Source organism: Condylura cristata, unplaced genomic scaffold, assembly GCF_000260355.1.
Source record: "Condylura cristata isolate star-nosed mole 26May11 unplaced genomic scaffold, ConCri1.0 scaffold00019, whole genome shotgun sequence".
In the NCBI taxonomy this organism is placed as follows: Eukaryota; Metazoa; Chordata; class Mammalia; order Eulipotyphla; family Talpidae; genus Condylura; species Condylura cristata.
Window position 1 is genome coordinate 30,027,286 of NW_004567120.1, and position 18,267 is coordinate 30,045,552.

Here is an 18,267-nt window from a genome sequence, read left to right on the forward strand (position 1 = left end):
TGTGATGTTCAGTAGCCCTTCGAAGTATCAGTGCTATACCTTAAGGAAGGCCATCAGTAAAGTCTCCAAGTCTGTGAAGAATCAGCAGTAAACTATCCTGCAGAGGCGGCATATCTTAACTGTTATTCATAATGAATATCTTAAGCCCAGCTTGGAAAAAGGCGGATATGAGCAAGCCTTTAAATTGGTAAATATCCTTAGCGATCTCCTTCAGGAAGCTAGTGTCAGCTGGTAGTAGCATGCCGCTGGCTGGTATATATCAGCCCTTACACCCCCCACCCATCCGTAACAGTGGCTTTCATGCCCTTAAAACACACTCAGAGGTGCACTGAAGGGAAAGCGCTCAAATAACCGATTCAGCTCTCTGAACAACCAGAACCTAGAAATCTATCCCCTCTTGAATTTGGGCGGCCTCACACAACCGAGAAAAATTATTATTATGCAAATGAAGACATTTTTTCGCCAATCAGAAAATGTCAGTTTCTCAAAAAAAACCCAATAAACTCACTTCACTGCTGTATTTTTTTTTTTAGAGCACTTGCTCCCATAACAAGGAGTAGAGTGAAAGACATTAGCCAGACCTTCCAACCGCACAGAAAATTTGCCACATCAAGCCAAGTTCAATATGGAGCATCTAAGACAGATCTCCAAACCAGGAACCACCCTTTAACCTCCACTCATTCCTCCTAGGTCCTTCCTCTCTATATATTTTTTTTCTTTTTTTTTTTTATTAAAAAGTTTATTTTTACATCATTTTGCACATTTTTTTTTCATCTCAATTGTAATCCCCACGGGTTTCCCATCACCAAATCACCCCTGTGCCACCACCATAGTCCCGTGCATTTCCCTTCCTTCCCCCCCAACCCCCCACCCCCCCGTTTTTGATCCCATTCCCCACTCCACCCCCACAGAATGCCTTCCTCTATATATTTTAAAGTGTCAAATTCCATTTACGTTTAAAAAATGACAAAAGGGCTTGATATCATTCTCCTTTCCTTTTTGCTGGGAGGAAGTAATATAAGGATAACTGTACTTTAAGATACATGACATTACAAAGATATCATCTTAGTAGGGATAAATTCTAATTACATGGCATCTGAGACAATACAGCTGTTACCATCTTGCTAAAAGTCTCATAAACAGGTCACAACAACACTTGCCCTATCTCTGGCTCATTTTCCTGATAACATTCTCCATTATTCACTGTCAAATGCTGAAGACATGCTATGGAGTGAGAATCCAGTCGTTTTCTGCAGTACAAGGGATACAGTCTAATAAATTGAGATCTAAGAATGACTGCTTCGAGAATGTTTCCTGAAGAGATTTTGACGGATATTGTACCAGAGAGGTAGTATGAGCTACTCAAGTATGAGTGACTATCTGGGTTCATCTGCTGATGTGGTAATGGGGCTTTAAACAATATCCCCTTTTTCAATGGGATAGAAAATGTTAGTGTTTTCTTTTTCATTTAAACTAATGAATTTAAAATGAAGAAAGCTGGTCTACTTTAAATACATGTATACACATATAGAAGACAGAAGGTGTAAAAGTGAGCTAGCTGCAATTTTTTTTCTGTTGCTGTGGATAAAATACTCAATTTTAAAAAACATATAGCACTTCACATTCATACATAGCCAGTATGACTTAAAATACACCTACTTTTATGAAAACAATCAAGTAAGTTAGTAGAGCAGACTATTAAAAACAAATTAGTCTATTTCAGAAGGAAAATACTTCACATTATCATTTTCAACTGGACATTTTATTTCCCAATAGCATCACAAGGCGCTACCTTCATTGACACTGGTGTATGAATTAATCAGAACACATTAAGTTTCTTATATATCTGTAGAATTAATCTGGAAGGCACCCATATACTAAATGTTGGGTCAAAACCATTTGGGAAAAAAAAAATCTTTTTTTTTTTTAAAGTAAATGAATCTAATATTCTTGACTGGTGGCTTAAGTCATCTTTACCCAGGATCCATCAATTTCAAGGCAGTCTGGTATAGGAGAGGAAAACAGACTTTTCAATCATATCATCTAACCTTGAATTTGGGTTCTGCCACTTGTTAGGTCTATGACCACATTTACTTAGCCTGAGTCACAGTTTCCTTACCTATGAAATGGACTCATAAAGACATTAAACTCGCACAGGACTGTTATGAGGATATACTGATCAAGCATATGTTAAATCACCATGCAAATGTTTTATACCTCATCAACTATAAGTTAATAGCTATAATGCAATTAGAAGTTATTTTTAATAGTGTAAAACCATGTAAGAATCAAACATGTATTCAATTTAGCATACAAATAAAGCCAAATAGTTAACATTATCCTAGGTCACTCTCAAATCAAGGGTTGGCAAGGAGATATTGCCATTATTCTTTTAACAAAACAGGTTTATTAGCATGGACAAGTTCCTCCCTGATACAGTAATTCTAGCAGTATAACAAAGCCCAACATTTTTCACCGCCAGAAATTTAAACCAGTAACAAAGGTCCATGAGAATCATCCATTTATTGAACAAAGCTGTATTTTCCATGAAAATGTGTGTATCTACTTTTGCAGCAGAGGAAATGAGACATTGTCTGGTTTTTAGCCCTAAGAGAAAAAAACTCAACAATTTCCCACATTAAAATATACAGAGACAGATCTTCTAGGGTCAAGCATGCACTGAATATGGAGAAAATATCCAACTAGCACAACTCCCCAATACTTAGTGAAACAAACCAGCCACTACCCAAGAAAAAACTGAAGCCATAAATTCAAATAAATGGGCTGCAGGGAGACTACACGAACCTGCTGTTGCTTTAATTGCAGACAATTCAATTCAGCAGCTGTTGGTCCAGGCACTAAGGTTCACTGTATGCTCTTCAGCATAACCTTGAAATACTGTCAGTCACTCACTTCTCCACATCATCTGCATGCTGTCCAATTAATGAGGAGCGAAATCAACTGTCAAACCATGCATCAAAACAGAACATGATCTTTTAGCTCCGAAGCACAATATTTTAAGGACAATAAAGCAAGGGTGGGGGTGAAGGTCCTTGACAGTAAATGATATTCAAACTTATCAAAACATGGGGCTGTACAAATTGAGCTCCTGTTCTGTTCAGCAAGAAAGTGAAACTTTCCCAGGGTTTTTCATTTGGAATAATCCCTTCTGTCTAACTACTACGTAACAAGTCTTTCAAACAACATTCACCAATATGTGATCAGCCTTCCAGTGCTTAATTATTATGGACCATTATGTTTCTGAAAGCTTAAGAGAATATTTAAGGACTACTTCTGGCTCAATGGTATTTTATATTACAGATGGCTTGAAGCTGGCATTTTTTAGCCTTGCTGTTTCCAGCACTTTTTTTTTTTCTACCAGGGGAATAAACAAACAACAATATGTAATGTTCATAAATCTGAGTTAAATGATAAAATAAATTTACCCAGCACTTTTTTTTCTACCAGGAGAATAACCAACAGCAACATGTAATTTTCATCAATCTGAGTTAAATAATGAAATAGAGACGAATTTATCCAGCAACATGTTCTGCAATGCTTCCTATTTGAAGTTTCTTTACTCTTTATATCCCCATTCTAGACAACCAATTAACAAACACAAGAGTTAATAAACTCTAGAGAAGCACAACATACTAAACGTTCAAAAATTGCTTTTTGATTCCAAAGCACCGTGTCTTCTGTGCAAACACTCTAGGCTATATCACATACTACCAGTTGCAGACACAAGACTTGAGAAATTCAATACAGGAATACAGCAGAGAAGCGTGCACAATTAAGGGATCGGGACTACCAATTTCACAGACAGCCCAGATTTTACACAGCAATTTGCTACAAACATTATAGCTAGGAGTAGGCATGTTTTATGCAGCTATTTTGTTTAGCTCATTAGAACCCTATATGTCCTTCAGTACATTTGAAACTAGAGGCAAAACAAGAGAGGAATGCACTTTGAAACAAAAGAGAAATTTCAGATAAAATAAAGCATACTGTACCTGTATATTGTACCAGGAACATCGTGACACTCTTCAGGGAACTGTCTCACGTTGTATCCTATCGTAAGTTATTCTCCCTTTACCCTCTTCTTCACAAAAGAAAAGCCCAAGCACCCCCAAAAGCCCACTACACACTACCCCCAACCCACCACCCCATTGAAAGGGGAAAGAAAACAGCCACAATTCAGCTCAGATCCGATGCTTCTGTTTAGCTCAGCTCCAGCCGAGCAACTGAGCTCTAGCAACGGAGCATAGAGAGGTGGATTCTGATGCCAGTAGTACTTCCATCCACTTCACTTACACAAAAGCAGGCAGTGGAAAATCCAGGAGCCTTGAAGACAAGGGCTGGGGCTGGCTTTTATGAATTGCTATTACTGCATGTGTCACCATCCATCTCCGATGACGGACACTTACAGCCTGAATTGGGAGTGGAGGGGGTGGGGTGGAGGAGGTTGGAGAGCAGGTGGAGAAGCAATTAGCAGTATGTTCATCGGAGAATTCGTTCGGGATTTCATACATCAGTGCCTAAAGAAACAGCATGCAGTTGACAAATCAGAACTTTACAATTCGCATGCCTTAGAAGAAACCTTAGCTCGCAGCCCAAAACCAAATAATGCTTGCCCACTGTTAGAGCACATGGAAAGTCACTCTCTGCTTTTCTTTCCTTCAGCTCCTCTTGTTCTAAGAAATCAACATTCAGAAGGCATATTTGCTAATTTTCCCTAAAGAATTGCATTTAAAAGGCTGAAAGCAAAGGAAGTATAAAGAATTTAAATTCTATTGAACATGACATCTCTTAACAAAAAGGCAAGAAACTAATTATTTTAAGCCAACTTTTCATCGCTAGTCCCATTCCCCAGGTGCAGCTTTCACACCTATAATCAGTGGATCACACAACTTTTATGCATATGTTTAACACTGAAAAACAATCTATGTCTACCTAAAAATAGTTCAATTAAAGTCAAGGTGAAAACCTAAAAGCTTCGTGCAAAACTCACACCATAGGTGAACTTAGGGGATACTTCCCCTGTAAGTGCTTCCGTTTTACTCGCCTGCTAAACTGAAGCATCATTTTAAAACTGATTCCATAATTAATCATAAGTAGGAAGAAAAAGGAGAATCTCCTAGGAAGGAAACATGACACAGTCAAAAGAGAACTGGTGCTGGGTATCAGGTAAGCAGCATTCAGACTCTGTATAACTTTGTTGCTGTGTTACCCTAGGTGAGTCACTTAGCATCTCTGAGCCAAAGTACTCATACATATTAACTGATGATAGAAGTACCTATCCCGACTGTTTCACATCACGGTAAAGGGCAAACGAAATAAAAATTTGTGACGATCCTTTTGAGAACTGCAAAGGGACGTACAATTGAAAGGGCTTATTGTTATTTACAACTTGAAACAAATCTTAACCTAAATGACTAAATTTGGGGCAACTTTATCACACAAGACAAACAAAATAACTAACGTAATTCCATAAAAGCTTCGCCAATTCTCCCAAATTTAGAATTAATAGGAAGCACTATTAGCTCTTAATATTCTACTGAGGGGACTTAAAAAAAAATTTGAATGTCATACACTGAAAGTTTATTAAAGAGATAGAAGTCCTCTAAATTATTCTTTCTTTCTGGGAAGTCAGCCCATTTTTTTTTTTTTATGGTCTAGTATTATGTCCCTTCTAGAATGCAATTTACTGAACAATGAACATCTCCTTTTGTCAAATCTTTCTATTAACCTGACATCCTCACTGCCCAGCGTGTGGGGGAGGATTCAGGTTAACCAGCTAAGTCTAAATCCACAAGGTAAAAATCCAAAGTCGTATTTTATGACCCTCCAAGCTGCTTTGATACGATATATACAGTGACCAGCTGGCTTGAGCTGGGACACAATTTTAGCACACTAAGTCCTGGGGTGGCCACACCTGGGGCACTAAATGATCCAAGCAATGTTTGGGGACCTTTGATTCAGCCAAATCCCACATGTCCTGATTTCCATCTGCATAGTGGTTACCCAAGTGTATGCCTGCCCACATGGGTCAAATCTGAGGCAGCCAAAAGAAAGGTGGGAGTTATAGCAGAAATATCAGATGTCAGCTCCCCTTGGCCCTCTCTAATGCCATCTGTGTCCTCAAGCAAGTGCCCAGCCCACTTCATGTGAGAAGAAAACTTTTCTAATGGCCCCTCTGAATGTCACTGCCAGTATTGGAAATACGAGTAAAAAAATCTATTATGTTGAATCAATGGTGACATGGGTAATATGAATCACAAAGAGGTGGTCTGGTGACCAGGAATAAGTGAGCCATTTAAAGGGCAGAGGGGAGAAAGGGTGGGTAAGGGTGGAAAAGGGAGGAGGGGCGAATGAACCTAAAATGAGATCTGTTTTTTTCTTAATCAGAAACGTACTTGCTAGAGTCATCCAAAACTGCTTTGGTAATCAGTCAAGAGCTGGAAAAGGCACCAGCAGCCCTAGCACCTGAACTCCCCTTTCTTTAGTCCATGGAAATCCAGGAAAGTGGGATATAGTTCTCCAGGGTCCTCATCACTGCCACCCTTCTCCACAGCCTCACCTGTGGCATGGCTGGGCACAGAAAATGTGTCATCACAACTTAAGTTTAGCAAAGGAGACTTGCCTGAGATTTAAAAAAAAAAAATCGTACTAGTAAGAAAAGAATGAAAGCTGCATTTCAGAATCAAGCTTTGGGTGTTGCAACTGAACTTCTTCACACTGAAGCTTGAAATTCGTATTCCTCAAGTTCCTCAGAATGACATTCAAAGTAAAGGTATAAGCAGGGAGAAGACAATTTTTTTGTTAGCTCGTTTCCTACAGTCAAAGGATGATGATCGTATCAACACTGTGACAGAAAGCATGTTCCAAAAGGCAGTGAGGTGGGAGGCAGCAGTCTCACCTGAATTAACAAGAGTAGAATTGAAAGCATCAAGCGCCCCGATACACACACACACACACACACACACACACACAAATGGCGGCCATGTTTCCATTACCCATAATTCATGCTCCACAATGTTAGCACTAATGGTCTCCTTAATCCACCCGAGTCAGCAAATCTGAGTGATATTTTCAAATGAATTACCAGCATGAACCACCTTGGGTACTGAATATGGTAAAAACAAAGATCTCAGTGGCTGATTTCAAAGAACCAAGAACTTGAACCAAACCATTAACCTATAGGGGAGAAAAATACATGTAATTGCTAAACTCCAAAGAAAACAGAAATGCTAGCAGTTTAAAAGCAGCAACCACCAATGAACTGATTTGAACCAGAACAATTGATTGCTGTCTAAATCAATTATTTTTGTGTTGCTGCAGCACTGGTTACAAGTGTGATGAGAGTCTCATCAGTTCAAGCTCCTGCAAAGAACACATATGAAGACTTGGTTTCGCCTGCCACAAAGGAAACAGAATGAACATTGTGTTAGGAATTGGAAGAAGTGATATTTTTGTTGCATCACCTTGATCAAGTGACTTGTGCTCTTCAAGACTCAGTTTGCTTGCCTTGATGGCTGAGCAGAGATGACCAGTATCCCAGTTCTACTACTGTGTGGTAATTATGCCATTTAGTCTAGTGACTAAATAGATGCTGTCACAATATGGCCCTAATCTCCAGGAAGCAGGAAGATGCAGCATCCAGATTCTCCTCAAGGTTCATGTTTCTAGCTTATTTTGAAATATGCTATACATAAAAGTTAGACATCTGTCCTTACTCATTCTTGGGAATTCACTTTTCAGAACATTTCTTTTGAAAAAAATGTTTCAGGAGAAGCTTGTTTTCGCAAGTAGAAGCTACAGAGAAGTCCCCAAGAGGAAGAAAACAGGAAAATGTCCCAGAATATGTCACCGTAAGCCTTCCTGAGGTATCACAATACTTTAATTCTCACAACACAGGGCCAGTATTATTATTTTTGTTTTATAGGCAATGAAACTGAGTATAACTGCACTCAACTTACTTAACTGTCACTCAAATGGTAGAGTCACAGGACTGGGATTTTGAACTCAAGTAATCTCAAGTCATACCACAGCAACACTAAGTGACGAAATTCCTTCTGATTCAATTGACAACTGAATTCCTTCTGATTCAATTGGACTGCTTAGTGACTAAATCACCCACCATGTCAGAAGAGTGAAAGTCAAGTTCCTCGCACTTATACTGAGTTGACAATTAAGAAAAATTTCATCTGACAATGTGGGGTAATGGTTACAAACACTGGATTCTGGGGTCAGACAAACCTGTTTCTTGAATTCTACCTTATGGACAGGTACTTAGCCACTGAGTTTCAAATTTTCCTATATAGTAAGAGGGGACAGAGTGGGGAAAAGTGTCAGTAACGTAACTGCAGGCAGCAGTGTCTGGCAAAAGTAATTATTTAATAAACACAGTTTAGAGCTACCGTGGTATTCACATGCCACAAAAGAAGAAAGAAAAGGTTATAAAGGAATCCATTGATCTCATGTGCTCTTTGGCCTATATATCAAATTAAAGTTTAAAGAGGTTTTCAGTGGTCCTCCTGTACTCTCCAACACTAAGCTGTGTCTTATAGATAGCATATTCATGAAGTTACATGAATATATCAATTGGTTGGACCTAAGTATTAGCTAGAAGATTCATCATGTGCTCTGCTGAGCAGCAATTGTCCATAGTTTTCTGGAACCTATTCTTCTAGAGAAGGCTGAAAAGCAGCAGATAGAAGAACTTCTGGAAGGACCAGGTGGACTAGGGCAAGTTTTCCCAATCCTCCAAGACCTAGTTTTTCCTCTCACATTCACTTGTAGCCATCTTCTCTTATTATCTCCCCTCCTCACAGAGTTTATTCTAACTTTATTTTGATGTTTTCCTTCGTTCTAGCTCTGTCTCTGCTCATCAGCATCAAGTGGTATTCATAGAATGGGTGCCTTGCACAGCATTAGGTGAAGCAGAAGGGCACTGAAAAGTTAACCAAAGAGATACGTGTCTCCTCGCCACAGATCTAAGATACCCAGGTAAACCGGAGTTTTGGCAACACAGTAAATGCAGGTATAATTGGATGACTTGATTGATTTCAGAGCACAACATAGTTTGTTTGTCTAATTAATGATATGCAGACTGGAGAATTTAGAATTGTACAGGTATCTGCAGCATAGAAAAATGGATGAGCAGATGGGTAAGTTATAAAGCAAGTAGAGCAAAAGGTTAATTATGGTGCATATATGGGTGTCCACTGTATCATTAAAAATTGAAATGTTTCATCGTAACAGGTTAGGAAAAAAGGAGTGAGGTAAACGGTATGGCTTTTTTGACTTGAATGTGTCAGAACCAAGTCATCACATTCATAAAGAGAAGCAGAAAAAGGGCAAAATGTTTAAAAACTTGGTCAATCTGTGTGCGCAGTGCAGAAGAACCCCTCTATGACCACTGCAATTTTTCTACATTTAAAGTTACTTTAAACTAAAAAGTTAAAAAGATGGTTTGCTGAACACCGACCCCTTTCACCTACTGTCATTTTTAGTGGAGGGGCTGTTACATCAGTAGGATGGGGGATAATCATCAACCCATCACTACAGCTTGGTTACCAAGTGCACACAAGATACTATGGTGGGCGCTTTGGGGGATTTCAGGCGGTAAAAAGAAAGCACAGTCCCTTCCCTGAGAGGCTTCACAGTGTTGGTGACGGAATGACAAAGCAGTCTGAAAGGACAACTGGCAGGAGCAGAGAAGTTCTGTAAGAGAGACGTATGAAAATTGGAAAGGTAGGTTGAAGCCAGACTGCGGAAAGTACTGAATGACAGACTGGAGTTTGGATTTCATCCTATGGATAATGGAAAGCCATTTACAATACCCAAGCCAGGGAAAGAACACACTCTAAAACCAACTGGCTGGACAGTAGTTTGTGTGGGCCCAGGTACCTTCAACATGCATTCCATTGACTTCTAGCCCTTCTATCTAATTTCTGTATCTGGATGTGACCTCGAGGGACTGCAAACATTCTGGATGGTGCGCATTTTTAAACAGCTACTTCCTGTCATCTCTTCAGCTTCTGTTCCTTTCCCTGCCCCTCAAGGGGAGCTGACTGACAGCATTCACCTCAGTCCTGCTGACTCAGTAAGCAATAAGTAAGCCTCATGTAGTTTTGGAGACTAAGCTGCTATGCTTTGAAACTGATTTTCTTCACGATATTCAAGTCCCAATTACTGCTAGAACACTGATTTGAGTTGTGAAAAAAACTACTCAGCTAAGCAGCATGTGAAGAAGCATGGGAAGGTACATCCTGTGGTACGGTAAGAAACAATTGTTCAAAGTGATTTCTGTATATTGAGAGAAAACCCAGTGGAGATGGCACTGCTGAACAGTGTCACGGGACCTCAAAGACTGTGGAATTCAATGCACTTTTGCTGCCTCCAGGGTCCCCCCCCCAAAGCCAAGACCCCAATCCAATCATTTTACCTCCCCATTGACAAGCCTGTGTTGGTTACCCCTGCCTGCAGGATAAAGACCAGGCTCCTTACCAAGCAGACGCCCTTCACCAAATGGCCACAGGAGAACTTTCTGATTTTTATCCCTTCCCCTCTCCCACATTCCCACTGGCTCACACACCAAATCTTACTGGTTTCTGAACTACGCATTTTCGCATATGGCTTCTCATGTGTCAGTGGTCCCTCCACCTGGAACCCTTCTTTGGCCACCTAGATGGTAGGCAATGCCCACTCACCACTTGTGATCCACAGCCACAGTTAAAACTCAGGAATTTTAGTTGCTCACACCCAGCAGTGAGTCACAGCAGTTCAGTCCACTGTGTTCCCATGGCACCTCCATCTTTGAACACTTTTCCCCCTGAAATACAACTATTGTCTTGAATGCCTATCTTCCCTATTTGGCTGTGAGCTCCCAAGGGAGGACAGGGACCACTCTGAACTCATCACTGTACTCCTAGTGTCTGCACTGAGACTGGTCCTAAATATGTACTTGCACATCTGTTGAATAAATGAGCTTGAACATGAAGTGTCCGTTACATCAAACTCAGTGTCACTTGAAAGATGAAAATTAGAATATTATGTGGCCAAAGTAATCCTCGAGAAATGTTTTTAAGGACCTGAACAACAACAAAAAAATAGCATGAGGACAGTTTCTACCCCAGGAAGCTCTCACTGGCAGTTGTTACTGGAGCGGATGAGGAGGGCCCTTACTGGGGATTTCCCCACGGTTATCTGGGAAGCAATGTTGTTTATGTAACATTCTCCACACAGTGTTTCAATTCTGCTGAATGACAGCCAAACTTTCATGTGAGCTGTGCCCACAGATGCATTTGGATCTGCCTTGGGTAGTCACAGTCACTGAAAGTTCTCCAGTTCTTATTTGCACCTAGCATTGTGATGCAAGAGGGATATTTTGTGGGTTGGGGACCATGGACAAACAGCCAAATCAGGGAAGAGCGAGTTAATAACAACTCTCTTATTTTCACCACACCTCTCATCCTATATTGTTTTATGCTATACATCAGTGAAAATGGAGGGGCAAAGACTTCTGCAAAACTTCACACTTTGTAAGAAAGAAAAAGAGGAAGCCATCTGTGGCCTAAAATATAAATCTTCAGACATATGATCAGTCTCCACTTCTGGAAAGTCAATGTTCGGGTTGTTTTAAACAAATAGAAAAGCAATTAGCTATTTCTGTAGACTAAACTGAGGTATATGCTGAATTAAAAACTGAATGTTTTGATCTTCAAGAATGTCAAGCTGGTAAACACTTCATTTCTTTTGTACATATAAATCTAAGTGCCAAGCCTAGCTTGAGGAAGATTTAAGAGACATAAAATTTGTCTGAGGTGTCTGCCAAATCTCTGCAGCAGAGACAGAAACTCCAGAAAGGCTGACATAGTCATAATTCTCACAACATCACCAGCAGGCTTGTGCAGGGCTGGACATACAGAAAGTCACTATTCCTTCTCTCAAATTATTTGTAAACAGAGGAGACCATTTGCTGATAGCTCTTTTTTTTTGCCTCTATATCCCACAGAGGAAAGAGACAAATAAACTAAGAAGAAAATCCCTATTGGCACATATCCCCATTTTCAGCTGGATAAATTTTACTCAATCTCTCTCTCTCTTTCTATTATTTGATCATGAAATAAGATAATAACTCTCTTTCCTATAGTTTTTTAAAACGATGATTTCTTATGAGGTAACATCACTTTATTCAGATGATTGATGCTAAGGATTTAATGTCCTTTAAAGAGCATCCATTTTTGCACAATGGGTGTCATTTGGAAGGAAAATGAAGGAAAGACCATGTGCAGTTTCCTGAATGGCAAAACAAACAAGGGCACATTTTTGTAGAGAAAATCAGATATGCCATATCCACCTGGTTGTATGTCATTATGGTGACCCACTACATACGTCTGAGATCACTTAACAATGCAAGAATGTAGTGCATGCATGGACTGCCTTCTGTAAACAGGACTAACAGTTGAATACAATCAAGGTCTTCCCTGGGGACATATTGCTGGAAAATACATCTACATGACATTTAAAAAAAATAAATTAACCAATGACATTGGTTCCCATGAGACACATTGTTTCTCGTACACTCAATTCTATCACAGTTTTCCGGAGCTCTCGGCTGACATTCCTATCCCAAAAGACATAGAATTTCAAAACAGAAAGAAAAATAGAGCAATTGGAGCTATTTCATCTCTCCTGCATGAAAAGCATTATGTACACAAATGGAAGATTTCGGTACATTAGCACAACGCAAAGCATGACATGGTGAGAACATGTCAGTCTGGACTGTTCTTGTTCTGCTGTGGTCACATAGAACTTGTGCGAGCAAACGAACAAAATCTATATGCATACTGACAAGGCCTGGCAGGGGCTGCAGTCCAATGAAGAGAGCTGTGTTATGGCGGGAGAGCTGATTTTTTTTTTCTTTACAAAGTATTCTTTATCTTGATTCTGTCCTTTCACAATCATTTTAAGTAATTTTCCTTATCTATAAACAGACAACTACTGTATATATTTAATACTTTTACTCTGAAAAAGTGGCAAACTACCTCACACACAATAGTTAGCACATGCCATCCACATGATACTTTGGCTACCATTAACTAAACACCTACTATGTGCATGACACTGGCCTATGACTCAAAGAAAAAGTAAATTCTAAGTGGAAAAAATATAAAATGCTGCTAAAGAAAAATGGAGCTGATTTTCAAAGGTGTTACAAGTCAGTTCTATTAAGTTTGGATTTTATCTTGAGGATAATGGGCAGCTTTGGAACTATTTCATACAGGGTTTGAGATGGCTTCTAAACTGCAATTTAGAAAAATCATCCTGTCAGCACTAGGGAGAAAAGACTGGAAGGGAGGCAGGCTGCAGACAGTAGTAACCCCAGCTAGAAGTCATGTGTGTGCTGGGGGATTGGTGGCTATGGGCTAGTGCTCCCCCAAATGATAAACCATTACCATAAGGCAATGGTAATAGGAGTAGATATAGGGAAAATATTTTTAAGAACTATTTAAAAATGAACAAATGTATCATTATAGGTTAGCAAATAAAAATATGTAAGAAGTAGAAAATTGAACTCATATATACTCTTAACTGACAGTAAACCTCTAGTATGTTTTACATTATAGGATTTCCCCCATATGTGTATGTGTGTGTGTGTGTGTGTGTGTGTGTTTTGAAACTGAGATCTGACAACTTCATAACCTGAATTTTCTCTTAATATATAACAACTTTCACCATTAAACAGTCTCTGGTGATATCAAATAACTTAACAATCCATCCCACAGATATACCCATAATTAATTTTATTCAAACCTCTAGTACTGGACATTTAAAATGCTTTCTTTTTCTTTTTTGTCTTGCTATTAAAAACAGTTCGGGGATTATTTATAATACACATCCTGGGTGCTAAATGGTTGGAAACATCATGTTTGCTTTCTCAGCAAAGAGCTCTAGAAGCTGGAGTGGTAGGTCGAAGACTATGTTCCGCAGATTTTTGACACGTTGACAAACTGCTCTTCAGAAGGGCGGTATCAAATTACTGTCCCACCAGCAGTGCCCATGAGTAGGAGACACATTTCACAGCGACTTCAGTGATGGAGTCAACTGGACATGGTGAGCATAGGGATGGCTTCTGGCAGAGAAGCGGGGCAATGTGACCTCTGCTGAGAGGAGCAAAGCAACGGCAGGCCAAAGAAACGAGTGGCGGGGCACATACATGACGTGAAAGTAAAACATAAGGAAACCACACGAGAGCGGGGAGAAGTAATCTCTAGTGAGGTTAAACACCCAGGTTACTTTGCTGCTTTCTTAAGCAAGTGTGGCAAACAGCTCATGGTTTTATAGCATCTGGCGCTGTGTAGTAGCCAGACTCACTCATGTGAATATATGGATATTCACTTTGTCATCCAATAATCATTTATTAGGTTTCTACTACATGTCAAGGGCTGTTCTGGATGTTATGGGTATGGAGATTAATGAGTCCTCACCCTTCCTCCAGGAGTTTACAGGCAGCCACATCCATAGGCAACACTGTGGTCCAGGCCAGGAAAGAGGTAAGAGAGGTGCCTGAGGAAGCCAGAGCCCAACATCGCTCTGTGTGTGTGTGTGCGTGTGTGTGTGGAGTGTGTGTGGGAGGTGGTGTGGTGGAGACTCCAGGGAGAGTTCACAGCAGGGTTGTTATCTGAGCTGAGTCTTAAGGAGCAATGGTTTCTCAGATGGGTCATAGTTCATACTCATATTCCTCTCCAGCACCTGAATTTTCATGCCATGCTCTCAAGTGGACACTCAAGAAGGCAGTGAGGATGCTTGTGTGTGATCCAAACCCACTCCTGATAACAGCCCCACCTGTTACCTTAACCCACACATATACCCAGCCTGTTTGGGCAAGAATATGCTCATCTTAGACTATAAAGGATAACAGGCAAGTGGCACACAGACAGCTAAAGTAATTGTGGTACCACTGATAGAGTAAGACTATTCACTTCTTACCAACCCCTATGATGTCTACCTCCTAAATGACTCTCAAATATGTTATTTCTCATGTATCATTCCCTAGGGTCTTGCCCATCTCTCTGAGGAGCATGTATCTGTCCCCCAACTGGTCATGCCCCCTCCAGTGCCTGTGAAAGTGCAAAGCTGATCACAGCAATTGTTTTGTATTACCTACAACACTGTTTTCTGACTTCAGTCATTTGAGTACTAGTGATGTTGGCATATTCACACACGTGTGACTGTCATTTACTTAACACTTGTTCTTTAACTTAAAACTGATTGACTTTCTACTTAAGCCATATCCTAAGAAACCCTAAATTTCGGGCTATATAATTGAGTTTTCTCTTTTACTAGGCACATTAGGCTGTACAATGGCTGCAGTGTAGATGTTTGTGGGAATACAACATCACTGCCACTTGGCAGCGGCCCTACAATTGGAAAATCACTGACCTATGGGAGCACATCCAAACTCCTCAGCACTCCATCAAGGCTCTTCACACATCAGCCCCAAGCTCTCTCTCCTGGGTCTTTTACCTTTAAACTTTCTTTTCCCCAAACAATCTGCACTCCAGCCATGGAGGACTCCTCAGTAGTGAGGGCTGTGCCTGACTTGTGTAGAGCTACATCTTCACAGAAGGTTTTCTCAGTCTGGAATGCCTCCATCCACTTGTCTCTGCCTGGCAAGCTCATTATCCTTCCAGACCTGTCATGTCACGTCCTCACAGAGCCTCCTCCCTGATGCCCCCCGACAGTGTGTCCTCCTTGCTGAATCCTCCCATAGCACCTTGTGCCTCTCTCTGCTATACTACACGCTGCATTACTGCAACGATGGGCATCTCTCTCCCCAACTTTGACGCAGGGAGATCTTGGGGATGCAGCGAAGGATGTTGGCAAAGTTCATGAAGGGCGTGGAGTCACTTAAAAACTAAAGGACTGCCCAAACCCAAATAACAGAGATTTGAAATATTTTATAAAGAGAAAAACATCAAATGCAGAATGTTGACTACTGTCCTGGCAGACAGTTAACTATGACTGCAATCATCGTTGGGCTACTTTGGTTTGGGCAGCTGGTCGACTAGGTACTGACACAGACACTAAAAGTGTCTCATTTGGGTTTTTGCCAGAATTATCAACTACACCTCACAAATGGAAAGACAAGAATAAAAGTGAAGAGTGGGACCAGCAAACTAAGAGGGGTCTGTCCGGCCTCAGGAATCTACACATTGAACTCCAACTCAATTCCTTGCATGTAATGTGACTTTAAGTAGATTTTTAAAACTTCTCTGGCTTTCAGTTTCCTTTTCTAGAAAAATGGCAATAATGGTACCTACTTCATAAGACTCTTAAGATAATCCAACAAAGTGCTCATGATAGTGCCTGAAATATTATGAGTTCAGTAAGTGGCTGGCATTATTGCTGCCCAATAAAATGACTTCAACTCAGACACTATAATGTACAAGAACAGCACATGCATTCCTTAAGAAAATAAACTTATATCACCAGGCTTTAAAATGGACAACTCCAGAATGTAGCTAAGGATAGCCACAAATAAAACAATCTATAAGAAATCTTTTCTTGGGTTTAAATTAGACACACCTGGAACATACCACACTTCTCTGTGTTCTCCAAGAATTGATCTCAAATCAGGTTCCCCTAGGATAAAAAAACAAAAATCACCCAATCTTAATTGTCTGTCTTTTAATTTTATTTGTTACAGAACAATATCCAAACTAGGTGGCTGCTTCAGAGTCCTATTATGGTCCCCAAGCTTTACAACGCCCTTGCCTGAACCTGTCCTCTGCCACCGGTCACTCTAGTGCTCCCTCTATCATCTACCCTTCTCAAATTGCAACCCCGGTTTCAGGAAGGATTTTCTCCTTCCTCTTTATCCATTCCAGATGGAATGGAGCCCAAATTGAAATTCACCTCCTCCACAAAGCCCACCAGGAGGGTTGGGAAGACAGATGAGTTTCAAGTCTCCAGACTTCCAGGATTAGAGTTGACCTTCCCTAGATCACCCCAGTCCCCTTCCAAGAAACCCTCAGTACTTTTCGCACGCGTTTGTAATAAAATAATTAATACAGTCTACTTTATTCTGAATCGGTGTGCCCCCTACATGTTTGTCAACAGTAGTGCTCTCTGTCTTTGCTGGCAAACGCTCGGTTTTTAAGAGATCTAACTTGCTTTTTACTCTCAACAGTATTCTGCACGGAACCTTAAACATCTATTTCTCAAAAGCGAGATGCCTTCCCTCCGCTGCTCCCCAGCCCTCCGGAAACTGAGGGAAAACCCTTTGCACCAAAGACTAGGTCAGGGAAGGGGCGGCTGGCTGGACGATCTTTAGCTCACTGTGGAGGAGGGCCAAAAGCAAAAATGTAAAAAGAGTCCCTCTCTGGGCGTGGCAAGGGATTCCCATGCCCTCAGAAGAAAAGGGGAGAGTGCACTGGGAAGGCTGTGTGCCCAAATCTGAAATGCAAATTGGGAGAAGAGGAAAGCGACCACCCCATTCCTCCCAGCAGCAGGAGAGTTCAAACGTCCCCTGGGCGAGCACCTTAACTTAAGACCTCTGCAGAGCCGCTGGCCGAGGTGGGGACAAGGGTCTAACGTGGGGCGGGAGCGGGGGGGGAAGCGAGAAAAAAGCTCGCTCCCGGGAGCTCCGAAGCCCACCCGACAGGCGGCCCCGAACCCCTCCCAGCCGGAGCGGAGCTGGGCGGAGCCAAGCGCTGTGGCGCGCGGCCCGGAAGCACCCTCCTCCCTGGGCCCCCTCGGTCCCACAGTCCCCGGCCACTCGGGCGCTCTGTCTCGCTGACCTCCAGCTCCCGGCTACCGGAGCAGCGCTACTCCTTATACGGCCACGGACACCGGGCCCTCGCGGTTCCCACGCCTCCTGGCGCCTGCCGAACGCGCGGCGCCGCGCTAGTCCGCGGAGGCCCGCGCCGGCCCAAGGCTGGACTCTCACCCGCTCCGCGATTGCTGCCGCGGCTCCTATTGGTTGCCGGTTACCGGCGGCGGCAGCCCAAACCCGTGTCCTCATGGGAAATGTAGTTCGAGGTCGCTGGAGGCTGTTCTTCCTGAGGGGTTGCAATATTGGCATTGGCAGAGAGAAGCGAGCGAAAACCGAGGATGGTGGGAAATGGAGTTGAGACACTTACTTCTTTATACCCACAATTCCTCCCTTTCCCCCGCCCCCACTTCTTCCGACGATCCCCAGAGTTCAGAAGGAGTAGGGCATTCTGGGTGTTTTAGTTTGGTCCGCGCTGTCTTGCC

The 18,267-nt window shown here is 41.6% G+C and overlaps 1 protein-coding gene across 10 annotated transcripts in view; it reads right to left on the bottom strand.

The window, feature by feature from the left end:
- Positions 1 to 18,057, bottom strand: part of ENOX2 (ecto-NOX disulfide-thiol exchanger 2) — a 237,387-nt gene extending 219,330 nt beyond the window's left edge. For 4 of the 10 annotated variants that reach the window (XM_012727224.1, XM_012727229.1, XM_012727223.1 and 1 more), the window contains exon 1: positions 4,014 to 4,315. In XM_012727224.1, the coding sequence (XP_012582678.1) occupies positions 4,014 to 4,035 (22 nt within the window). In that variant the 5' untranslated portion in view covers positions 4,036 to 4,315. Of the gene's footprint in view, positions 1 to 2,805; positions 2,905 to 4,013; positions 4,316 to 16,596; positions 16,654 to 17,810; positions 17,911 to 17,959 lie in introns of those variants that run through there. The other 6 variants (XM_012727231.1, XM_012727230.1, XM_012727227.1 and 3 more) reach the window with 5 other exon arrangements.
- Between the last annotated feature and the right edge of the window lie 210 nt (positions 18,058 to 18,267).